Source organism: Gymnoscopelus microlampas (genome assembly GCF_963454915.1).
Source record: "Gymnoscopelus microlampas genome assembly, chromosome: 2".
NCBI lineage: Eukaryota > Metazoa > Chordata > Actinopteri > Myctophiformes > Myctophidae > Gymnoscopelus > Gymnoscopelus microlampas.
The window spans coordinates 13,168,942-13,195,621 of NC_139939.1; the positions used below are offsets into that span (position 1 = coordinate 13,168,942).

The following is a 26,680-nucleotide window of genomic DNA, read 5'->3' on the forward strand; positions in this document are numbered from 1 at the left end:
TGAAGCCTGGAGAAGAGGAAGATGCCTCAACAAGTGTTACAGAGAATGACCTGTTTGACAGATTTGTTTTGCATCATAGCCCACAAACAAACAAGGAACAGACTGAGAGGTGTTCGGACCTTTTTGATAAAAGGTAAAATGATTGTCATTTTAAAGCCCAAACCACACCAATGATTTGCGATGCAACTCCTTGCAACTAAACAGTTTTATGGACATGTCACACCAATGCAACTCCTTGGAACTGCCATTGGGGATAATGGTTGCGAGCAGTTGCAAGTAGTTGCATGAAACCGTTTGGTTGCAAGGAGTTGCATCATGCTAGCCAGGGGAATGAGGCTTAGGCTTAGGTAACCCTAACCTAACCCTAAACTACGTATCAGCTCCAACATGTAGTTTTCCTAATTGTAATGGATGACTATGTAAGTAAGGCACACATCAATATCTCAAACACATTTGGTTACTAAATAATTCCTGAAACATCTGTTTGACTGATTTTATCTAGGATGGCTCTGAAATGGTCTGAGAATGTATGACTGTTAGACTCATAGCTTGGAAGGAGATGGACATTAAACTTTGTCATAGGTCAACAGCAAATCCATAATTTGAAAGGCCTTGCCCTACATAGAAACATATTTCATTGTAAATATTATGGGTTGTTCCTGCTCATCACAGGTGCCCTTTGAACATTGTTCAAAGGGCAATAGACGATCTACAAGATCACAACGGGTTGCCGATGCTACTCATTTGAGCTTGTGTGAATCGGTTATTTCAGGCACAGTCCTATGTGTTATTATGGATCCCATCAACGTTATAGGATAGACCCGCCTCACCTGTGTCTTGATTGGCTCCTTGGCAGGCCTAGTTGTACTGAGGTTAGGGTTATGGTAAGGTTTAGGCATAGTCTTACTGAGGTTAAGGGTTAAGGTGCAGGTCAAGGGTATGCTTGTGACATCATTGTACCTGGAAGTTATGCATGAACGTCTATTGAGTGGCAAAATACAGCGTCAGTAGGAGTTTCCCAATGAGCTCTTCCAAACTCCAATGCTTCATGATGCTTTATGTTTTGGCACTCAGTGTAGATGAGTGGCATATGATGCCTACCCTTTATTACTTTTTTAAAAATTATTTGTTTTTGGGCTTTTATGCCTTTATTGATAGGACAGTATAGGCTGACAGGAAATGGGGAGAGAGATGGGGGGCGACACACAGCAAAGGCCGCCAGGATCGGGACTCCAACCCGCGACACGCTGCCAGGCATCAGAGCCTATGTGGTATGCACCTGGACCGCTAAGCCAGCACGCACCCCATACCCTCTATTACTTTATTAGTCTATTACACTATTACACTACTACACTATTACACTATTACACTAACCTTGGTGTCATGTTTGACACAGAGCTGTATTTTGACATTCCCAGGCCCCATGTGGCCAGCTTTCTGATACTCATTACTTTCATATACACCCACCTTGGTAACACTTGCTATGCATAATGTCTTATAACAGGGGTCTTCAACGTTTTCATCCCAAGGACCCCCTAGCTGAGAGAGAGATGAAGCAGGGACCTCCATACATTGCATACAATTGTGTTGCAGATTAAACGTTTTCATAGATTTCATAGATAGCTTCATTGACTATCATCAGTGCTGTGTAAATTAATATTTTTGGTTCATTTCATACATTTAACCACTTAAACATTCAATACTTGGTACTTGATTTGCTTCTTTTGCCCTCGACACCAAACCACTTTGCCGAAAATAGCCGATCTACAAGCTCACAACGCCTTGCAGCGTGAGGCGTTGTGAGCATGTAGATCTGCTATTTTCAGCTAATGTTCATAAGAATAGAGATGCTAGGGTTCAGGTTATTAATGTAAAAAAAAAAGATCCTATCACAAAGATTTGCCGGACCCCCTGGAGTAACTCTGAGGACACACTAGGGGTCCCGGGCCCCTTTATAAGACCCCTGTCTTATAAGCATAGTTATAATGCATTATAATCTGCTTATGAGTGCTACTATACTATTACACTGTACTATTACAGATTCATGGAATGTATTGTTGTAGTATATTCCCACTGCCAGCTAAAGCCAGTAATCACCTTTAAATGTAATATTTTGGCATCATGTGGTAATAGGCTGGTCTACAATGATTCACATAAAATATGTTTATTGTGCTCCAGAAATGTCCCAACTCTCCACCTTGAATGTCCACACATTTTGTCCTTCAGCTAGTGGGAATGAAAGCATGACTTGCGGTTTTGTATGAACAAAAATGTTCTGTGAACAAAATGCTTCATAAGAACATTCAACGGACATTTACTGAAAAATGTATTACTTGCATAGAATACAAACAATACACAAAGGCATTTCCTGGTGTTCTATAAGTAGCTTTAACTATCTTTTAATCAGAATCAGTGTTATTGGCACATTACATCAGTTACATCATTACGTCAGTTGCCCAGAGGCAGCACAGTCAGCCAGCAGTTACAAGATGACAGATACACAACAAGGACTGTCAGATACAGCAATAGAGATGAATACATTCCAGAAGGACCAATATAAGGAGGAGGCAATGGAATAACAAGGAAGGTTTAACTGCCTTTTATTAAGGTGCAGAGAACTATATATCAGACAGCATTTCCGTGTGAATCACACCTTCATATGGTCCAGAAGTACCATCAATAATAAACAGTATACAATATATACAAACATGTACCCTGCAAAACACAGATCACATTCGCACAATGGAAAAGAAGCCCCTGGGCCTTTTTATTTAATTTTTTTGTCATTACATTAGCATAAACGTACTGTACTGCCTGTACTGTTAAAAGTATTAACAGGAAAAGGGACCACTTCACCCATTCATACAAACATACAAACACTTCAGAAGCATTTCACCTGCCCCCGCTACTGTTCTCACAAAGACACAAAGGGACCCGCACACAGAACACATTCAAATGCATACTTCCCATTTTCTCAAATTCTAAGCCTGTGCACTAAAAAGGTCTGGCACAGACATTATCCTCTCAAACATCAAATGCGTAAATGTATGAAGCAGTCAGGATGTAACCATGTCCATTATGGTCATATAGTGGCCTACCTGCAGCACACACTGTGCAATCGACATACGTTTGTACTATAGCACAAAACACTGGTCAGTGGTCAGCATGCAAGCTGATGTAACAAGTTTTGGTGAACGGTTACGGAAAGCAAAAAAACGTTGTCATCCTGTACAACCAACCATCCAAAATATATTTTGGGTATATGGAATGTGTTCCAGGGCCACAAGAAAACTACACATTTGGCCCACAGGACTCCAGTTCTATAGACGGGTTTCATGTTTGTAAACATTGAGAGGATATGACCGCGCAGAGGAGGGGGTAAGCCTATGGGTGCGTTTGGAAATTACGCACCGGAGCACACTCGCCTATTAGTTTGTATTGGCCAGTGCGCTCACTGCCGCTCAGGGCTGTATTTTCGAACGCGCCTTTCCCCCAGGCATGCGCAGATTGCGCATTCTATGTTTACTATGATATCATGCTCTTGAAATATATATCTTATTTCAGGGGTTGACACTAAGGTGTCAGAGGCATTTGCCTGTCGGGCAAGGACAGGTCATGTTCTACTTTCCCAAAGGTCATTATGGAATGATACGTAACATTTTGATTACCGTTCATTTTTTACTTTCTGGGGCTGTGCGATAACAAATGTCATACCTCAATCTTTAAGCAAAATACATACATAGCTATGACTATGGGTTCACACTTGCCATTTTATATTTTTAAGTGTAGCAACAGTGAGAACAGCACATTATAGGCAAACAGTGCTCTTATTTTACATTCCACAGACCAGAAGAAAGAGTGCTCTGGCCACGTTCAGGTGTTTAGGCAGATATTGTGATGATTCCGTTGGCGTCCGCTCTCAAACAGCGGAGAGGGGACGTGCTCTCTGCATCCTCATACGTTCTTCATAAATGGTTGGATTGTGTTCCTTGCTGAGGGCCAGAGTCAATGGCCTCCTCTCTCCTTCTCCTACCCCATGCTCCATCTGACACAACACAGCCCTGCTGTCCCCAGTCGGGCAACCTGAAAGCAAACTCCACCTGACAGAAAGTTTTATTTACCTGCCAGGGGCAGTTTAGTAGTCCGCAAAGGGGAACAATCCACACAAATCGTGGTAATCCAACATTGGGAAAGTAGTCCATCAAAGTGGTCCAGTGTGGCTGTAAAAAAAGGCCTGTAGGTAGGAGTGGTTGAGAGAGAGCGAGATAGACATGACCAGAGGAGAGCCAAATGAAATGGTCTGCAATGGTTGCCTATTCCAATTCGTCCTCAGACATGTCTGAGTCACTGTCATCATCATCAGCATCATCTGTGTTGTCCAAAAAGGTGACGTTCTCTGCATCAGTTCATCAACTTGCATGTAATGTTCCCATGCCAGCATCATCCCTTTTCGGTTTTCCCACTGCTTACGGAGGATTATGCACTGCAGTCCTTTCAGACCCTCGAAACTTAGTTTCCACGGTGAGCCTTGGGGTAGAACACAAGACAAAACCTGTGTTAGTAACAGTCATCAGTGGTATGTATTATATTCATGAAATATTGTAACACTTGCTATGCATCCCATGCCTATAATGTGTTATAAACATACTTATACAGTTGTAAGTATAGCACTCATGAATAATGCCTTATAACAATAACAATAACACATTAGAGATTTGTATAATGACGTATAAGGCCATGTAAAATTAATTGGAGTAAGCTTCTAAAACTATAGTTACAGTTATAAGCAATCATAACTGCAATCATAAACCATTGTATGATGACACTTCCTAAGAATCCCATCTTAATTCTCATAGTAGTAATGCTTTATAATCACGCTTATAATGCATTATAATATTTGTTAAAATCCATTATACTGTCATAACTGTCTATGCAAGATCATAGAGACCTATAATACTTGACCTTAAGTCACCTTATAAGGGCCGATGCGTACTCCACTTTTAGAGCAGAGTTAAAATCGGTTTGGCTCTGTCCAAACAACGTCATTCAGAGGTTCGAAGGGTGCTGCCGAGATGTTGTGACACCCGAAACGAACCGATTTAAACTCGGCTCTAAAAGTGGAATATGCATCAGCCCCAAGTCATCATGTAATGCTATTTGTGTTATGATAACTGTTAAAATGCATTAAGATTATTTTGTGGGTGTTTATTATTATAATTATACAGTGTTATACGCAGATTAGAATATATTAGAAGTATGTTTATAATGAATTATAGACATGGAATGCATAGCAGTTGTTACAAAAATAATTTATTGCAAATACATACTCATTGGCCCAGAAGAAAAACTGCACGACAGCTCCTTCAGGTCATGGTCATACGCTGAAAGACTTTTCCAGTGATGTTCCATCTCAGTCACCAGGATTTTCTTCTCCTCTGTGAGTCGCCTTCCTGCCATGATGACGTCATAACGCCCGTCTCTTTGTTCTGAGATCGACAGAATCTGGAATGCATTTATGACAAAGATTCACAGGGAAAATGAGCAGTGTTAGCCACTTAGACACTTGTAAACACACCACTCAAAGTTGCCTCTCCCAAACTCAACAAGCAAGTGTGTATATTATGTGGAATTATGGGTCAGATTTGTTGGAAGCAGTCAACAGACTAGTGTACATACCACTGTGATGAAGCTGCCATGGCCATGCTGTATCAACAGATATGATGGTTTCCATGCTCAGGTGTTCTGCGCTAGGAACCAACCTGTTGTACTGTTCTACAACAGAAGCTAGGATCTCCTTCTCCTTCCTCATCTGTCGAAGGATCCTGGCACGAGCTTTTGTTCCGTCAGTGTCTTTATGCAGACGCTGAGACCTCCTTTTGAGCCCAAGCACCAGCATCTCTATCCTATTGGCCAAGGCATCAGGCTCATCAGCAGTAGTTGTTGGTGCTGCAGAAGAGAGGAAATAGGTGGGTACAAAACCACAGTATAAGACACAAGGATTAGGAACCCAATGTCAGTGAACTCCAGGTAACGTGACCATATCACCCCCATCTTAGCTGTCTTCACTGGTTACCCGTTCGATTTTAAGTTTTGACTTATAACTTTTAAAGCTGTCAGCAAATAATATGTGCATTAACAATAATCAATTCCTCACCTTCTGCCCACTCCTTCACCCAATCCTCCAACTGGCTCTCTGACACTGCTAATTCCACCTTTAGGGATTCCAGGTTCTGCTGTTGGCTTTGAAGACCTTTAACGGCCTACAATGACAAAGAATCAAAGACAAGAAAACAAATGTTGTCTCATACACGTAAAATACTGCCACATGTAATATTAAAAATCTTAAAGAACATCACTGATATCATTACCTTCTGATATTGGCGAGACAGCGATGTGGCTCAAACTGTACAACTTCCCACTGAAAGTAGCTCTTCTGGAAGGCATCTGTTGAGATCTTCCCTGTCTATTTCAAAATAAGGATATCAACAGTTTATAATGGGCAGGCAATAAATAAGAAACAAATTCAATGCACATGACAAAAAGAAAAAATATATACTGTTGGCTAACTAAATTAAATACTCACACGGCCAAAGTGAACAGTTCGCTGATCAAGCATTCTTAAAAATGCCTGGCAGGACAGTCCTGGTGCAGCCATCTTCATTTTCTCAAATGAGAAAAATATATCTGTGGCATAAACTGTTGCGAAATTAAGTGTAGCAGGCCAGCAGTTACTGCAAATGAGATCGTCCACTCCAGCAGTCCAAGTGGCTTGGCATGACTCGCAACTCAGGTCAGGCATGCTGAGATCATATCGCCCTAGAAAATCAAAGACACGCACACTGTAATGTAAAACCTAGCATGGCATAAATTAGTCAATAGGCATACGTTTGATTTCATAAATACACCTATGACAAGCCTTGTGGGTAAGTAAAAATACCAAGTAAAAATATATTTTTAAGATGCTTTAAAAAAAAAAAAAATCCTTACCATCCATTGTGATCACAGCAACAGCCTTTCCTGGGTTGACCCTCAATGCCTCCGATGCACAACCACAGATATTTGCAGGTATCCGCACAGGTACAAAGCACTCTGAAAAAGATCATTTGTGTCCAATAGGAAATAGAACATTACGATTGCTGGAACCACTTGAAGAGACTGAAAGAAGAGTGAGAAAGGTTAAAAAGATTCCATGACCGTAAGACAGGACAAAAAAATGCATTGTTTAGTGGTCAAAGTAATGAGATTAATGAGTCAGAGAGGATATGATATGGTGTACTCACAAACAAGAACTTACCACAACGGCAATGAGCCTCATCTACAATGCAGGTGGTTGGAGGCAAAGGCTGGAAGAACCCTGCATTCATGGCATCCCTGTTGTGCATCACGTTTCTAGTGTCTGTGTGCGTTTTGATGTCACATTCGGCACACAGGAATGGCCGTGGTTCACAGCCATGACAGCAGACAGCAGCTGGACTGATGGCACACTGTTGGCACATGTGTGTGCCTACATGTGCCCTCGCTGCAACACGGTTAATCAGCCAGGGTCTCTCTGCCCGCCATCTCTCTAAAAGAGAGTGGTTCCGCGTACTCCAGTCGGAGGAAGCCTGGAGAGGAGCTGGGGTTGGTGCTTCCTCGATGTCAGCCGATGCAACGCTCAGGGAGTGCTGGAGCTCTTGTATGAAACGCTCTGTTAAGATAGTATGGGATATTGAAAAACAACATTAGGTTATGTTTTACATTTACAATATAAAAAGTATAATAATGGCTGTGAAAAGGTTAGTTGCACATTTATTCTGGTAAATGTGCAATACAAACATATAATTAACATTCAAACTCATTGACAGATTATTAGAATATATCATGAACATATTGCTTTGCACTAATGAAATACACACCAACGGCATTTGGAGCAAAGGAGACCTCAGCATTAGTGTCAGGAAAATCGTTGGGAGGAACAGGTTTCTGACCACAACCACCTGGATGAGCCTTCCGACTTGGACCAGCTACAACAGGAAAAAAAAAACACTGTCATCAACATTTACTCTCTCCTCAACATTTACTCACTGGCCTGGCATGTGCACTTAAGCCTTTCCAAATTGTCTAGAATGCCGCAGCATGATTGGTCTTCAACCAGCCAAAAATGGCACGTCGCTCTGGATTAAGAGCATCTGCTAAATGCATGAATTGTAAAAACTATAACTAACTATATAACTACACTATCCTATTTGCTGTAACACTAGTGTCAGCCTGGTTATTATCATGAGGACTATTAGACTTTTCCCAAACCATAACGTGGACAGTTCAGTCGCCTATGAATATGCAATCAAATAGGAATGATTGCTGTAGGTTGATTTAAAAAAATGTCTAGCTGTCCATTGGCAAGGCACTCAGGACATCTTTTTTAAAGGAAGCCTTATCAAGTTAAATGTTGTTATATCCACAGTGATTTTCAATGTTTATTACATTCACACACATCAACACAGACGGCAAAGCAAGGCACCAATCTGCTCATCAGGAGCAGTTAGGGGTTCAGTGTCTTGCCCAAAGTCAAGTGGACACTTCACATGCTCTGAAAATGTATGCGATCCACACATATGACCACTGAACATGGCAGCTGAGATAGGCTGCCGGGTTTAGTGGTCAGATGGGTGGATCGCAAAAGCTTTTGAAATTTTAAAGTGGATTTTATAATCGGCCTCAGGTCTAAATGAGTTAATGGTATAACAATACTGACCCTGATTTCTGGTTGATCCTGGCAGGGATGACATTTCTATTGCTGTCTCTCTTTTTCCACCTTACGGTTGGTCCAGGTGCCTTTGCCTTCTTCGCTGGAGTTGGTGGTGCTCTCCATTGTGACTCTGGAGGAATCAAGGCATTTAGACTTCTGGCCACAGCTGCCGCTTTTGCGGCATTTAAACTCCTTTCAAGTTCCGTAACCATGGCTTTTGGATCACTCATGGTGACGGGTAACAACAAATAACAGACAAAGACAATGATAAGACAAACAAGGGTAAACACACACACACACACACACACACACACACACACACACACACACACACACACTAAGAGAAAGGTGTGGGGGGGGGGGGGGGGGGGGGGGGGGGGCGAGAGAGAGAGAGAGAGAGAGTGCGAGAGAGAGAGAGAGTGGCTCTTAAAAGTGCCTTTTGGGTTGTTTGTTTGTTTGTTTGTTTGTTTAGGAGAGTTTGGTTGGAAGGATCTGTAAGAGAAAGCAACATATTCAGAATTACAATGAACAAAAGGAGAAACAGCCCTAAACCAGATATACAGAATCTTATACTTGCCCAAAAACACATCACGATACCTTTAATAGCTGCATACACTGAAATCCTGAGATAAACTCTGAGAGTGTACAGAACCGAATAGAACAGGGGTCTTCAACGTTTTCAGGCCAAGGACCCCCTAGCTGAGAGAGAGATGAAGCAGGGACCCCCTCTATATTGTATAAAATTGTGTTTCAGATTAAACTTTTTTGGTTTACTTTGTCTGCTTTTTCCCCCTCTATACATATAGCCTCTTTGCCAAAAAATAGCCGATCTACAAGCTCTCAAGCGCGAGGCGTTGAGAGCTTGTAGATCTGCTATTTTCGGCTAATGTTCCCCTCAGAAAAGGAATTATAGGGTTCAAGTGGTTAATGTAAAAAAAAATCCTATCACACAAAGATTTGGCGGACCCCCCTATAGTAGCTCTAAGGACCCCCTGTTGAAGACCCCTGGAATAGACCCTTATAGACCATATCCACACAGCGGCCATATTGCCAATGAAATGCCACCCCAGTTGCCACAGCAACGCAATGTTAAATTCCAAAATGGCCGCCGTGTGAATATGGACTATGGCAGTGGTTCTGGTTCTGGCTAAGCTCACAACACGTCACATCGCAATGCTTTGTGAGCTTTTTGATCAGCTACTTTCGAATATCCAAACAACAACAACATTAACATCATAATACATTTAAATTAAGTGATTAAATAGTTCCTGTTTTAAAAAAATCTTTATTTAACTCCTGGTACCAGCTTTATAGTTGAATCCTCTGCCCCCCGCCCCCACCCATCTTCTCTTATTCAACTGACCTTTATCCCAACATGTTTTGCATTGCACCTCTGTATGGTATATATAATATGACTGTTCAATTGAGTACAATGGACCAAAATGTAAACAAGCCCCTGGGGCTTATTGTGTTCATATTTTAGCATAACATTTGACTGTACTACTAGTACTGATTGATTAATTGATTTAATACTTTATTAGCAGTACAGGACAGTAAAGTTCTATAGGATTTAAACCACAAGAAAGCACTATGGCTCAATAGGATCCTTTTGTATTCTATTCATAATAAAACATCCATTTGTACACTCAGAATGGGAAACACAAACAATGATTACATTTCGTTTTGCCTTTAGTGTTGTGCAAACAAACATGGCATATAGAATACATAACTACACACAAATGAAGAGGGACACACACAAATAGCCGAGCTCATGTTGTTGTGTTTGTTTGTTATGGCTTGTTAGCTTAGGGATATGTCCACTGTAAAACAGTTTTAAACTTATACAGACCAACCAACTTGCTACTGTACACACCCTAACATGTTAGCAACAACCCTGTGTTGTGGTTCTATGATTTAGTGGTGGTGGGGGTGCAGATTTAACATGTGTTTCTATTAAATAAATGAAAAAGTAACAAGACTTCACTTACCGCGATGTAGTTGAAAAACAATGCAATGCATCATGGGAGGCATAGACGCACATATGCATACCAGTGTTGCCAGGTATGCTTATTATAATTTCCCCAAAAAATGAATTTGAAAATAGCAGATCTACAAGCTCACAACGCGTCGCATCACGACACGTTGTGAGCTTGTAGATCTACTATTTTCAAGCAGCTGACGTATATGTTTGAAGTGCTCATGAGTCATGTGGCCCATAGTTGCTTCTTTTGGGCTTGTTTTCCTAGACCAGTGGTTGCTTGTTTCTCTCACAAAATCTGGCAACACTGGTAATGACGTTTTTGCTGCACAACTGCCCCTCAATATGATTGTTTACGTCCTAAATGTTACAAAAAACATGAAATCGTTTTGAGAAAAAATAAATGCTGCTATTTGTTTCTAAGCGACTGCAAAAGACTGCTGCTATTTGTTTCAAAAAGCTTTAAAAGAAGGCCAGAACCTTTACAGAACGTGAAATGTGCCTATAACCACATTTCCGGTTCAGAACGGATACGGAAACGTTATGTTTGTTTTCATGTATGTGGACGTGGTGAACATCCGGATGCAGTAGGCGGGATTTTATGAGTGCTAGGAATCAAGAAATTACAAATAATTATTTATTGCTAGAATTGTTCATACATTAGGCATTTAAGTGCCAGAATAATTGATTAGTGGACAAGCAGATCATTTATATAGATCTATTAGATTAAAATAAATAGTTTTGATCGGATCTTTACTACTGTCAATCAAGTCATACGGAAGTAATCTGACGTGACGTCACGGGTATACAAAAGTTAAATAAAAGTGTCGTTCTCAACAAATACTCATCGAAAAATGACCAAACTAGTATGTAAATACTCAGAATATTTACAGGTTTTTGTGGGTGGTGGCGTGTGGTCTGGTGCATTTCAAACAAGCTTCTTAGCGCACGTTTTGAAATGCCAATGCATTATCAATGGCCCGCCTGTGACGGCGCAATGTGTCGTCTTTGGACCTCAATGAATGTCTATGAGTGACCGTGGAAGGCACATAATTACGTCGCTGGCGTCCAGCGACGGCATTCGGCTCCGTCGCGGGGTTCTGACAAAAAGGCAACCGGCTACGTTTTCGGAGTGAGACCGTGTTGCAACGGATTCCCAGCCGCTAAATGGCACATTCTCACAAGGAGGCAGAGCATTTAAAGGGGAAGACCACTCATTTTCAACATTGAACTATGTCTTTAATACACCCGTATGTCACTGATCACATGACCTCAATCAATTATCCTTTTCTAGGCAACACAGAAGGGGGGGAGGGGGTGCTTTTTTTTATTTCCACACAACAGCTCTAAGATGTATTAAAGACATAGTCCAATGTTGAAAATGAGTGGTCTTTCCCTTTAAGTTTCAGGCACCTCAACTGTGGAACCTTCTCCCAGTTTCCGTCTGTGAAGCAGACCCACTGTGTATTTAAGACTAGATTAAAAACCTTTCTTTGATAAAGCCTACAGCTAGATTGATTTTCTCAGTTATAAAAGTCACTTTGCAAAGTTAATTAAAAAGTCAAAAACTAAGCAAACAAAAAACATTAAAAGTAAAGGGGGGAGGGGACCTACTCCCCTCTCCCTCTCCACCTCCCTCCCCATCCCCTCCCCTCTTCCTTCCATCCACTTCCTCTCTCTTCTCCTCCTCCCTTTGGTTGTGTGGGTTCATGTCTCATCTTATCTTACTATTATAATTAAAATGCCCACGCCGTGGTATTCGTCAGGGGTGGGCCAGCACACGAGACCTCCAATAGCCTCCAAACTTGCCACAGAATATTGATCAGTGCTCAGGTAAAAGGTAAAAGTAGCAATACCACAATGCAGAAATAATACTCTGCTACAAGTAAAAGGCCTTTGTTCAAAACGTTACTTGAGTAAAAGTACAAAATCAAAATATACTTGAAGTACCAAAAGTAAAAGTACAAAAATTGAAATAGTTGGAAAATAGCTTATGTATAGAATAGGGCTAAAGTGGTTAATGTATGTTTTATAATATAATCATTTATATAGTAAGTAAAGTTTTCAAATAATTGTAGTGGGGTAAAAGTATAATATTTGCTTCTGAGATGTTGTGGAGAAGTAAAAGTACTGAAAATTTGATATACTCCAGAAAAGTAAAGAAAATACCTCAAGATTGTACTTAAGTACAGTACTTGAGTATGACCCCATACAGGGACATCTGCTGTGGACCAAAAATAGTGAACATTGTGTTACCTAGCACGCCGACCTAGTCGTTTTTTCGTGCCAAAGAACCACCACATTAATACTAGTTATGTAGTCCAGGGGTCTTCAACCGGGGGTCCGGGACCCCTAGGGGGTCCTCAGAGTTACTACAGGGGGTCCGCCAAATCTTTGCGTGATTGGATTATTATTTTTACATTAACCAACCCTATTAGTATCCCTGTTCTGAAGAGCGAGGCGTTGTGAGCTTGTAGACCTGCTATTTTTGGCAAAGAGGTTTGGTGTTGGTCTATGAAATCTATGAAAATACAATTTGATACAATATGTAGTGGGGGTCCCTGCTTCATCTCTCTTTCAGCTAGGGGGTCTTTGGGCTTAAAACGTTGAAGACCCCTGCTGTAGTCCATACCTGGGGATGGTGCACACTAGAAGTAGTGATGTGTTATCAGCTACCCAAAGCAGTAGGCATGCAGCGGGAGTTCAGCACTTTATCAAATTAAATACGTATTTTTTTGAGGCAGGTGGGCACGGACCCCCAGTGAGGTCTCTGGACCCCTGTAGGGGTTCACTGAGCTAAGGTCTTTGTGCTAATAAGACGACAGCCGTGTGTTCCTCTGCCTCGATCTGTGCTCTGCACACGCACACACACACACACGCACACGGACGCACGCACGCACGCACGCACGCGCACACACACACACACACACACACACACACACACTAGGGTTTATCTGTAAGCATTTAATTGCAACAATTCACTCTGAACTCTAATCGTATACACATATCTCAGTCCCCCCTTATTTCAACTTCGGAAACCTCTGCCAATGACACAAAACAGCATTATTTATTTTGTATCCAGGATAATTAGATACAAGGGGATGTTTTTGAAATATTAATTAAACCTTTTAATTAATACCCAACAACAAGTTAGGTCATCTTTAGATTTATAGGTTTAACACATTCATATTTTTACAAGAGTAAAGCAGATCCTAATAGTGGTGGATATTCAATTATGATGCTTAAGAATACGATGTTTTAATAATTTGTTTCGCAGGTAAAAGTATTGAAGGAAATAATTTAAACCTAATATAATTTCAACATGATTTTCAGAATAGCAATAATCCAAATAATTCAAATTCCAGAGATCAATTCAGTCCTAATTCAGTCTAAATGATCACAAACATAATAACAATAAATAGTAAGAAAATAAAATGAAAATTGAATGAAATGATGTTGTAGTGAGAAGAAGGAATTATTGAATAACCTGTGTAGTTAATGAGACTTGTATTCCTTGTGTTTTAAGGCTATTTATATTCATGTATTTACTGTATGTTTAGTTAGGTATTTATTATAATGTCTTAGAACAACCCTGTGAATGGTGCAGTAATGGTATAGTCCAGACTGATTAGCTTCAGCTGGGTATAAAAGGCAGCTGCCATTTCAGCTGAGAGGAGAGATGAGGGTGAGAAGCCAAATGCTACCAGGTCTGGGTGTTTTCTCCTAAATGTCTGTCATGTTTTGTGAATAAATACACCTACAGGTTAAATCCTACTCCAGGCCTCTGTACTGATTCCAGCCGCTAAGACGGTCTTCTTCACAATTCTTATTACCCTCTCAAAGGTTAGAGATGCACAAAAAGGTTGATCATTCCCCTTCATACATCTATACAGAATTAAAATGGTTAATTCCGGGGGCTTTCTCTGTCAGATAAGGGCAGGAGGTTAAGCCCAATGTCTCCCCAAAATGAGGCGGTATACGTTTATCAGATTATCCTGAGTCATGTTCACTCATTTTGTGGTTGTTTGAGAGTTCAGTCAACTTCTGTTTTTGATGTTTGTCACACCTTTTGGGTTAGGGTGTGTGTGTGTGTGTGTGTGTGTGTGTGTGTGTGTGTGTGTGTGTGTGTGTGTGTGTGTGTGTGTGTGTGTGTGTGTGTGTGTGTGTGTGTGTGTGTGTGTGTGTGTGTGTGTGTGTGTGTGTGTGTGTGTGTGTGTGTGTGTGTGTGTGTCCTGGGCATGACGTTAAACTGCCCCGTTGTAACTACCATCGTCAATGTAGTAGGTGCAGTGGATGCATTTGCAACTTCTGTGGACAATGTAGCTTGCGTACAAGAAGGCACTACTCACCGGTGGAATCTACCAGCCGGCGCTACCTAACGGCCAGGTGGGACTTCCAGGCCCATGAGAACAACAACAGAGAGCGCTTTAACACCAAGCAGCAGTGCAAGACTAAGAACTTTGTTTCCTCTGGTGATCCAGCCTTGGACCTAACCACGGACTGGTCGTTGGAGGGTTTCGACAACTTGGGATGCCCAAAGACGAGGCAGAAAGGCTGGCACAAGTATTGTGCTGTCTCTGCTGCCATGTATGGCAGCGCCCCATGGAGTGCTGAGTTTCACGCGTGTTGTATCATGAGGACATATATCCATGAGTTTGTGAATGTAACCTCTAGCTGCACCTAAATAGTTGTGCCCCTGTATGCTTTCCCTGTGTGTGGACATACATAAATTGTTACTGTGTGTGTGTGTGTGTGTGTGTGTGTGTGTGTGTGTGTGTGTGTGTGTGTGTGTGTGTGTGTGTGTGTGTGTGTGTGTGTGTGTGTGTGTGTGTGTGTGTGTTTGAGCTTATAAGCAGAGTTTATGAGCAAAGCTGTTCTATACTCTTTTTCTTTTCATTCTTCTCTTCTTTACCCCTCGTTTAGCACGCCCGATAGGTCCAAATGGAGCCCTCAAATCCCCTGCCCTGGGCTGGAATTTGTCATAATGTAGCCAAGGTAGCAAAGGTTAAGGGAAGCAGGGTTGAAAGGCTGATCTTAAAGCCACGTCTTTCAACACTGTATTGACATATTTTGCTGGGGATGCCCTGGAACCCTCGCAAGGAACCTCGGGGTCCCTGCCGGACCCCACTTCGAGAACTTTACATATCTCTGCTGTCGGGCAGAAATCAGCTAACTCCAAAATATTAATTGTTCAGGAAATGAAAAAACAAAAACCATACATTTCTAAAACAAATACTGCCGCATCAAAGTTGGTATTGTGACTTTATATATTGTCAGATACTTGCATGTGTCATTATATTATCACCACTTTAGCAGCTCTGTGTCTGTGAGTCTGTGTGCTACGGAGAGGAGAGGGGGTGGAGCTGGGTGGCTTGACCAACAGTTTGGGGATGTAATGGAGTTGGGAGATTTTGTCAGAAGCGCTTTTTAATACTTTTCATTGGTTAAATTTTTTTAAAACGTGTTCAATAGCGTTGATTTATGAAAAAAAAAAGACGCTGAAAATGGAGTTGGCTGGTTCCCGCCCGACAGCGACAATATTAAATATTTATAACGTATTATGTATTATACGTATTATATATTGCATTACTTCAGTCATTCTTTTTTAAAGCTCTGCATATCGTATCTGTTGGGTGGAAACCAAAAATGTTACTTTTCAGGATTCAAATTCAAAAATAGCAAAAGTGGCACATCTACAAAGTCAAAACACTCTGTTACTTTTGATGCTTTTGTGTGACGCTGTAGTATGATTGTTCATTTTCGGAAAAAAAACACCAAAAGTTATATTATTGAGATAGGAGGTTTCTGCCCGATAGCAACAATACTTATTTTTTTACCAAGTTTAACCAAAGTTGGTTTGTAGACAGTCTCTGTTTGTTTTTCTTCAGGTTGAAGATAAAGCTTCTGAATATGAATTGAGACATCAAGTGAAACCAGTCGGGAACTGCTTTGGCACACAGAGCAGCTGCAGAGCGGAAGATAAACAACAACTATTTGTTTTTCCTTTTCGTTTGACTTCAATGACTTCTGTCATTGCTTTGTCAGTATCTGACAATGCGTAAAGTAACAATACCAACTTTGTTGAGGCAGTATTGATTGTGTTGGTTTGTTTTTTTCAATTCCTGATAAGGACATAGTTTGTTTCTGGCCGACAGCAGAGATATACTAAAAGTAGCAAGTAGTCACATCCAGTGGTGTAAAGCAGGGGTCTTCAACAGGGGGTCCGGGACCCCTAGGGGGTCCTCAGAGTTACTACAGGGGGTCCGCCAAATATTTGTGTGATGTGATTTATTTTTTTTACATTAACCACTCGAACCCTAGCATCCCTTTTCTGGCGAGAACTTTAGCCAAAAAATAGCAGATCTACAAGCTCACAACGCCTCGCGCTGCGAGGCGTTGTGAGCTTGTATATCGGCTATTTCTTGGCAAAGAGGTGTTTGGTGTAGAGGGAAAAAAGAGCAGACCAAGTAAACAAAAAAACTGAAACACAATTGTATACAATATAGAGGGGGGTCCCTGCTTCATCTCTCTCTCAGCTAGGGGTCCTTGGCCTGAAAACGTTGAAGACCCCTGGTGTAAAGTAGGCCTAAAGTAAAGAAGAGGCAGAGAGACTTTCACTTCTACTCCACTACATCCCAGCGACAAATACTGTACTTTTACTGAACTACAATCATTTGAACACTTTAGTTACTACGTTACTTTGTAGATTTTGATTATTATTACAAAACATACAGTAACCACTTCAGCCCTATATTTAAACTTTGGCTATTTGAAAATAGCCGATCTACAAGCTCAGTGTTTTGAGCCCAGTAGGCTAGTGCTGATAAGTCTCTCATTTTTGTCGTAAATAATGACTTGGACAGTTAGCCAAGTGGTGTTTTTGATTGGGAACACAGTGAGGGTGACAGAAAAACTTCCTACGGTACAATTCTGGCCATTTGTTCCTGTTCTACACATGAAAAACCGGGAGGGACTGTGTAACAGATGTAACCTTAATAAGGCATAAGGGTCACTTTCTTGTACGAGTGATAGCAAAAATAGCCGACCTACAAGGTCACAACGCATTACATTGCGACGCATTGTGAGCTGTAGACTTGAAAATGTTCGACTTTTTTTCTTTTCTTTTTTTGAAAACTTATTTTGTGAAACATTTAATCTATGACATGTAGATGAAAATAGTTCATTTTCATGAACATTGTTTGTGGCACGTTTGGAACAACGGTTGGCCCGTGACCCTTGGGGCGTGCATGTGGCGTCCGCCATTCAATGTCCGCTGTCCATGGTCCACGGGCGAAGTGGGGTTCCAGGGGTGGGGGGTGGGGGGGTTCCAGGGGGTCCCCATCCAAATGTGTTAAAATAGCATCACAATAATTTTACCTTTTGGATATTCAAAAATAGCAGATATACAAGCATCGAGTGCCACACTATGAACTTGTAGATCTGCTATTTTTGAAAAATCATGAAGATTTGTGCAAATCTTTGAATATAATATTTTTTACAGCGAACATTTGTAACTCAAATCTTTCCTTCTGGGGGGGTCCCTGGAACAAAATATTTTGACATGGGGGTCCGCGGCCAAATACATATCATTTTGGGGGTCCTTGACATGAAAAAGTTTGAGAACCACTGCTCTAGACAATTTTAATATAGGAAGGATTTAGGGGTTCATTTAAGGGTTTTACAGTGTAATAAAACCCCAGTAAGTAGTAATAAGCCTTTCCGAGCCATGTCAGGCCCATAGGTCAGGAGCCTATATCCTGTTTCAGCTTGATGTACGAGTGCACCCCCTCGACATGACGCTAGTATGTCCCCAATCCAACCCTTGATGCTGAGTACCAAGCAGGGAGGCACTGGGTCCCATTGTTATATAGCCTTTGGTATGACCCGACCGGGGATCGAACCCTAACCTGGACACTCTACCCACAAGGCCACTGAAACCCCAACTGCACATCATTTGGTACATGGCCTCTGGTGGTGCAGGGCATGACACACAGAGAGACACAAGGGGGGTAGGAGGGAGTGAAATTAAAAAGAAAGAAAAAAGAAAGAAAGAAAGACTAGACAAGAGGCAGAGGGACGAAAGAACCCAATCACAGTATAATGGTTGTCATTAAAGTGTCTCTGGGTACAGCGCCAAATCATCCCTGGACAATATGGTTTCAGGTCTGCAGGGATCCACTGACAAAACACTTCACTGCCCAATATGGGACAGCATTGGTAGCTATTACATATAGTACCTCTATCACCCACAGGATTGGAGTCAGCATGAGGGTCATGCTGTGTGTGTGTGTGTGTGTGTGTGTGTGTGTGTGTGTGTGTGTGTGTGTGTGTGTGTGTGTGTGTGTGTGTGTGTGTGCGTGCGTGCGTGCGTGCGTGCGTGTCTATAACACACACACAATCACCCTCTACCCCACAGCATGCAAGGTTATTATAAGTTTTGCATTTAACTCCAACAGGCTGGAACGGCCGGGAGGCGGGGATTATGTTTTACAAGCCTGTCCGTCTGTGTGTCTCTGTGTCTTTGTGTGCCTGTGAACGGCTAATCTCAGGCACGGCTGGACCCATCGGCGTGAACCTTATTTGTATGCGCATCCCCGGTGTAAGGGAGAACCCGAACCTCCACTTTTTCAAATCGGCCTCATGGTGGGCAGCTATGGGCAGCTACGAAGAGGATGAAAAATGGGACGGTCCAATTGGTCCAGACAACATGGTAGTGGAGGTGTGGAACTGTTTAGGAGAGACAGCGGTGGGGTTCTTCACTAGACTGTTCCACACAGTCTTGGAAAGCGATTGACAGAGCACTGGGTAGGCAACGCGGCTTGGTGGAGCTCTGCTCTCTGAGGAGCACACTTTTGTAGTTTATGTATATTTTGTTTTTACTTTGTTTTCAATCTCACAGGTTTCCATGGAGTGTTATGCAAGGGATAATTGACGGCGAGCCGGTTATTGTTAACAACAACAATTATTCGCCATCAATTATCCAGCTTATTACACGACTACTTAATATATTTATTAATAAATTGACCCAAAAGTAACAACAAAACAAAGTATTTCCTTTCTTATGGTTATAAAAGTATTCCATTAATGTCAGGTGCGGCCGTCCATCCAGCGCAACATGGTCGCCTCGGAAAACAACAGGAAGTGTTGATCAAATAGAAAACATTTTCGGCTACTGCATTGTCTATTTCTCGCTTCAAATGTTTTCAAAAACATTTGAAGCGATGTTTAGTTGTAAATGTGTTTGTTTTGCGTTTGGCACAAAATCAAGCAGCGCAGCCAGGTGTTCTGAGCCTTTGATTAGACAGAGGCCTGTTATTGAGCTCAGCGGTCATTATCCAGAAATAATACGCCACTGAATTCAGTCATTGACCAATCAGAATCAAGCATTCAACCAAGCCATGTAATAATTATGTTTATTTTGTTTTGACTTGTTTTCCATCTCGCAGCTTTCCATGGACTGTTGTTACAGACCCCCAGCTGCAGATCTAGAGTGTGATTGCGGACCGGGCCTCTACAGTACATGGACCACGACTGTGAATTGCTACTACATTATACTATACCACTATACTGTATATTATCTTAACATTCATATACTATACCATTATATACTATCTAACATTACTGTTATACTATATATTATTATATTCTATCTTACACTATTATATTTATTATTATTGTTATTGCTACTACTTGTGTTTGCTTGTATCTCCCTCTCTGTCTCTTTCTCTGTCTCTCTTTCTCTCAATTCAATTCAATTCAAAGGGCTTTATTGGCATGAGAAAACATATGTTAACATTGCCAAAGCAAAAGTGGAGCAATACAATCGAAACTAAATAATGTATGTATAATTGAAAGGGAATATAAATGATGTGTACACAGAGCTGTTACATTGCAACTGAGGCAAATCTAACTTACAAAACCATAAGAATTGTGCATTTGCTGTCAGGATTAGTTGGCCTACAGTATCCGCATAGGAAAGGTTAGCTTGAGATAAGCTGTTGTAAGGTTTGGTCAGATAGCTTTCCTTTTGCTTCTTTATAGTTTGGTTTAGTCCAGTGTGTTTTCTGTCTCGTGGCTCTGCTTGTGTTTGCGTTCCAGGACCAGCTGGCTGAGGGAGCATCTCTCTAGAGTTTCTCTGTGTGTGAGCTGTGAGTGCCTTGTTATGGAGTGCATCTGGGTCACTTTCTTTTAGGTGGTTATACAATTTAAATGCTCTCCTTTTTTATTTTGATTATGAGTGGGTATCGTCCTGATTCTGCCCTGCATGGATTATTTGGGGTTTTCGGCTGGATCCGGAGAATGGATTTGCAGAATTCTGCGTGTAGGGGCTCAATTTGGTGTTTATCCAATTTTTCAAGTTCTTGGTTTGAAAATGGTCCCCAGATCTCACAACCATAGAGGGAAATTGGTTCTATCACAGAGTCCAGTATTTTAAGCCAGGTTTTAATTAGGATGTCTATTTTGATGTTTCTTTTGATGGCATAGAAAGCCCTTCTTGAAAGTCCTTTACAGCTTGGTTGACATTTCCTGTGCTGCTGATGTTTAGGCAGAGGTAGGTATAGTTTTTTTTAATTGTTCTAATTGCTGGTTTTGCCGGCTGGATATTTTTTTAGAAATATCATGATTTTAGTCTTGGTCAAGTTCACTGTCAGGGCCCAGGCTGGGATAATGTTGTGCACGAAATCAGGTTGCTGCTGTAGTCCTTCCTTGGTTGGAGATAGCAGCAGCAGATCATCTGCAAAAAGTAATTTATTGCGACCGTAGGTCGCACTTACTACAGAAAGCTGCTCCAGGTGTCCGTCCGTCACTCCGTCACTCCGTCACACACGTCACACTTTTGCCCTGCTCATATCTCCGCACCCATTGCCCCGATCCATGCCACATTTTGCACACACACTCCTTACCTGCCAAACTACACCCTCCAAGGACCCCCAGCTGCCTCGGGGACCCCCAAGTGTAAAAAATGAGCACATGTGGACAAATTACCAAATGACCACCCCAACGGGGCTGCTCACGGGGCATTCCCGGGGACCACCCACTCCTGGTGCTCCAGAACGGATGCAAAAGTGGTGGCGCCCCCAGTGGAGGACCCCCTGCCACTGCAGCTCACATACACGTTTTCTGCCCACATAAACGCCACCATGTCACAGCTAACCCCACATTTAGACCACCAAACAAAACTATCCATTGCCCACACAACTAGGAACCAATCGCCGTTACAGCCCTCTTCTGTATACATGTGACCTACGGTCGCTTATCTCCCGATTAGGGAGTCTTACTGGTAATACATTTAGAATTCTGTGATTGATGATCATGCAGAGGATTTTTCCGAGGTTGCTGTTTACACAGATCTCCATATATCGTTTGTGCCTGTGTGGATTATTATGTGACGGTCAGCAGCTCCATTGCACGTTTGGTTTTTGGGCACCTGATATATTCAACTCTGTGCTTTGGGAAGAGCTTTCTTGTAGAAAGCTCTTCTTTGTAGATTTTTATTATTATTACTAAACATACATTAACCACTTCTCTATATATTTCGGCTATTTGAAAATAGCCGATCTACACGCTCACAACTAGCTGTGAGCTTGTAGATCTGCTATTTTGAAAAGATTTGTATACATTTTGAAAACTTGAAATGGGACATTCTGCGTAATGAGTACTTTTACTTTTGGTATATTTTGATGCCAATACTTTTGTACTTTTACTCAAGTAAATTCTGAATACCAGACTTTTACTTGTAACAGTATTTCTACATTGCAGTATTGATACTTTTACTTAAGTAACAAAAGTGAGTACTTTTTCCACCACTGCCCATTTCAGACCATCAGGAGTACAATTTGTGGATTTTGTGGCTGGCTGATTTCTGGAGGTGTGGTAGTGGGGGAGGGTTGGGGTGAGGGCTCTTCAGATTGAGAGGTTTCTTGGAAAAGCTCTTGGCTTGGAGGTGCCTCTGATTGGTAGAGGCTGCCATCTGGGTCTTTTTCTGCTGTCTCTACTCTTTCCTGCTGATCGCTGGTTAGAAATCTTGCCTCTCTCTCTCACTCTCTTTCGCCCACCCTAGAGCCTGTGTCTGCCTGACGTTTCTTCCAGTTAAGGGGGAGTTTTTCGTTGCAAATTGCTTGCTCAGGGTGGGACAATGTCGGGTCTTGAGACAACTTGTTGTGATTTGACTAATTTTTAAAGTGGTTTTGCTAGTTTAGTGCTGTTTTTATTTTGTGAAAAGGCTTAGTTTTAGTTGTGTTTATTAGGTTTAGTGTTTTTTGTAATATAGGATGTTTGTCAAGGGTGAGATTCAAAAAGGTCAGAAACAGTACTGTGTAATAAAAACCTCATTCCGTTTAAAAAATAAACGCACACACATATTCACAGTTAAACCTGTTTTCGATTTCATACTCACCGAATATGTATGACAAAAATTTGGATCAGGCTTTCATCACAGGATTAATAATCTCTGTTGAAACCTAAAGTGTAGATTAGAACCTCTCTGGATCGTATTTCACTCTAGCTCAGTGGTTTTCTATAGCTCTAGCTTTTCTGGATCAGGGCCCGCTTGAAAATCTCGAAAAGCGTTTGCGGCCCACCCACCTGACCACTCAACACTGCAGCCGATAGTGGTCAGATGGGTGGGCCGCGTGCTTTTTCAGAGCATGTTTGTTTCGATGATCAATCAATCGATTGTGTTCCTGCTTGGATCGATGGAACTAATGGCGTAAACACCATTAGTTACTTCAACAAAGCTGTGAATGACCTGAGAGAAAAGACAAGAAGGGGCATCTATGCCATCAAAATGTTAACTTTAAGCAAAAAATCTGGTTAATGTTGGTTCTAGTCTCCTCCTGAGACCAGATGGAGATAATTCACTACGTGACAAGACTGCACTTCTGGACACGTCTGGCCCAGACAGACTAGATTGGTGGAGGATAAGCCCCAACAATGCTGGATGAAGAAGAAACCAAACAACAAAAAGGACGAATTGATTTCGTCAGGGATGATGAGCTAGAGCAGCTGTGGGCCAGGGACCCACATTAAGACTTTATTTACTTATTTACTATCGACGTATCGACATGAATGTAAAAAAAAAAATGTCAATAAAACGATGAGGAGGAGTTTAAAGTAAACTTACTTTAAGCTCCTATTCATCGTTTTATAGAAATATATTTCTATACCCATCTAGTCTGTCTGGGCCAGACGTGTCCAGAGTGACGTGCAGTCTTGTCACGTAGTGAATTATCTCCATCTGGCCTCAGGAGGAGACTAGAACCAACATTAACCAGATTTTTAGCTTAGCGTTCCTTTTGATGGCATAGAAAGCCCTTCTTGCCTTTTCTCTCAGGTCGTTCACAGCTTTGTTGAAGTTTCCTGTACTACTGATGTTTAGGATGCTTGTGACATAGTATTTCTATATTGTCGTATTGCTACTTTTGCTTAAAATGAGTGGTTGTGGTCTAGTGTGCACTCTCTCTCTCTCTCTTTCTCTCTCTCTCGCTCTCTCTCACTCTCTCTCTCTCTCTCTCTCTCTCTCTTTCTGTCTCTCACGCACGCACACACACACACTCTGAGCCCCTCCACACACACACACAAACAAACACACTCTGAACCCCCGCCCACCATTGTTTGAAAAAATAGTCAATTTGAGCAGGAGGCAAACGAGTATTATATGTCACCTCTCAGGTGACCTGTGTATTGTTGTGCACACAGACACTTGCTACTAGATGTCTGCTTTCATCATGTGCTGGCATTGATACAACACAGCCATGTTTTATTCATTCACGTTTTTGTGCATGTTTGTGTGTGTGTGTGTGTGTGTGTGTGTGTGTGTGTGTGTGTGTGTGTGTGTGTGTGTCTCTGTGTGTGCGTGTGTGCATGCATGCGTGCGTGCGAGCAAGTGCACGTCCCCACACACTAATATCCCAACATTCTGCGGTCAAACATTAGCAGTCTGTGCTGTAACGCGGACTTTAAAACCTTTTCACGTGAGAAACAAACATGGTTAGAAGAACATTCAATAAAAACAGTAGACGCAGTGTGACAGCCCTGTTGTATTCTCCTCTTTTAAACAGAACAACCACAGACAGACACAAACAGTTTGTATAGCAGTCATTGAAGCTCTTGTGGCGCAATCAGCCTGTAAACATTGAAGGACCTATACCGCTACCATTCATTCCAAGGAACCGTGACAAGCGGCTAGCAGCAGCCCCGAGAATAAACGCTCGCTCAATCACTGCTCCACCTATGTAGCTCTAAGAAGCATCAGATTGACTGGTGTGAGCAGAAGCTCAACGACCGCCTGTCCTGAAGTATCATGCTATAATGGCAGACATGGTGAGGACACGTCGGGGAGAGAGGGAGAGATGGTGTTATCAAAGTAATGTAAAAGCCAGAAATAATGGCTTGAAAATGGGACTATGAGCCGTCAGTTACAAACTGTGAAGCAGCCAGTAATGGACAAAGCACTACAATACTTGAGTCAAAGTAGATATACTCCTGGTCAAATATTATTCAACCACAAGTGAAAGTTGCACAGTCAAATTTGTACTTGAGTTAAAGTATGTGAGTACTTTTTTAAATACTTGTATGCAGGGGTACATACACAAAGTACAAAGTACTCTTTTATATCAATGCGTTGCTCTGGGCCAAATTTTTTTTTTACGATTTTCCAGAAAGTTTCCAAAAAGATCAATAATAGTGAAAATAACAGATCGAGTCGCATTGCGACAAGTTTTGAGATTTGCTATTTTCACTGTTTGAAACAGTGAATGGTTAATTCATAATGTACCCGTTCTCCAAATGTAGTGGAGTCAAAAGTACACTGAGTCCTGGGTTCTCATGGCTCAATAGCAGCCCTGTGAGGGCTGTTTTTGTTTGTACATTTTTCATCCTTCGATTTATTTCAATGATGATATACCAACCAAAGAAAAAACCCTTCTTTAACAGTCGTCTAGCCTTGACGAACTTGCAGGATTATGCAAAGGCTAAAATGTAACTTAGATAGCATGTTATGTAGACAGATGCCAGGTCATTGTTGACCTGGCATCATATGGTGTGTAGGTTCTGGGTTTACGTATGTATTAGTTATTATTAGATTATTGGTTTACTTATGTAGTACTTTATTATTAGATTAATATGTTTATGTATTTGATGTATTATGCGTATTATGATGTATTATCTCGTGTCCTTGCTTACTCTAAATCGCTCTGGATTAAGAGCGTCTGCTAAATGCCTAAACTGTAAACTGTAAACAGTAAACCATGGTAAAAATGGATGTAAAATTTGGTTTAATTCCTGGAATCGATCTGCGTCACTGCGTGCCACACGATCTTATATATCTGCTATTTTTGAACATTTTTGAAAAATCTTGAAAGTGTTTGAAACATTTTGGCACAAAACCTTTTCAGATGGAGTTCCACGGCCAAATATATATGGGGGTCATTGGTACGAAAACGTTTGTGAACCACTGATCTATGTTGTCTTTTAATGTTTAGAGTTTAAAGAAAAATGTCTTTCTCCCCGCGAGAAATGTGTAATTTGTGTTCAAGTGCAACTGTATAACAGAAACAGGTGTTCTACAAAATCACCACCCATTTGTCATTCGCAACGTATAGCTTGTCATTCCATCATTCGCATCTACACGTATCACTGAATCGGTAGTGTTGGTAATGCTTGTCTACAAACATATTTCCTCTGTGGTAAGGTAACTGCTCTGCTCTCATGAGTATTTTATATCAGTGCAGTAAAAAAAAACAGACATGTTGCTGGGTCACAGCGCTGTCCTTCGGCAGTGGTGCTGAACCATTCGCCAAATCAATGCATGTAGAGTGACGATGTGTGCTGTCGTTGGTCTCTTAACTCGCAAACTGTTTTCTTTTTTTGTGAGTGTGTCCTTCAGGAGAAGCTTGTCTCGCGTCTCAATGTGACAATTTGTGTTTACGACAGGATATAAGAGTGAATTTTAAAACGATTTGATCATGAGGGCC

The 26,680-nt window shown here is 41.5% G+C and overlaps 1 protein-coding gene and 1 long non-coding RNA gene across 2 annotated transcripts; both read right to left on the minus strand.

Moving 5' to 3' along the window:
* Window positions 1–3,568: 3,568 nt before the first annotated feature.
* LOC311064108 (uncharacterized protein) lies at window positions 3,569–7,500 on the minus strand. The gene is made up of 8 exons (XM_084083861.1): window positions 7,295–7,500; window positions 6,988–7,089; window positions 6,584–6,816; window positions 6,369–6,463; window positions 6,155–6,260; window positions 5,677–5,946; window positions 5,328–5,502; window positions 3,569–4,527 (listed from the first exon to the last, which is right to left on the minus strand). The coding sequence occupies exons 1-5, from the start codon at window positions 7,494–7,496 to the stop codon at window positions 6,215–6,217; spliced, it is 678 nt and encodes a 225-aa protein (XP_083939987.1). The 5' UTR covers window positions 7,497–7,500; the 3' UTR covers window positions 3,569–4,527; window positions 5,328–5,502; window positions 5,677–5,946; window positions 6,155–6,214.
* A 41-nt stretch (window positions 7,501–7,541) lies between these two features.
* On the minus strand, window positions 7,542–9,013 carry LOC311035301. Its single transcript, XR_014599692.1, has 3 exons — window positions 8,735–9,013; window positions 7,896–8,003; window positions 7,542–7,687 (listed from the first exon to the last, which is right to left on the minus strand). It is a non-coding gene; the product is annotated as an uncharacterized lncRNA (long non-coding RNA).
* Between the last annotated feature and the right edge of the window lie 17,667 nt (window positions 9,014–26,680).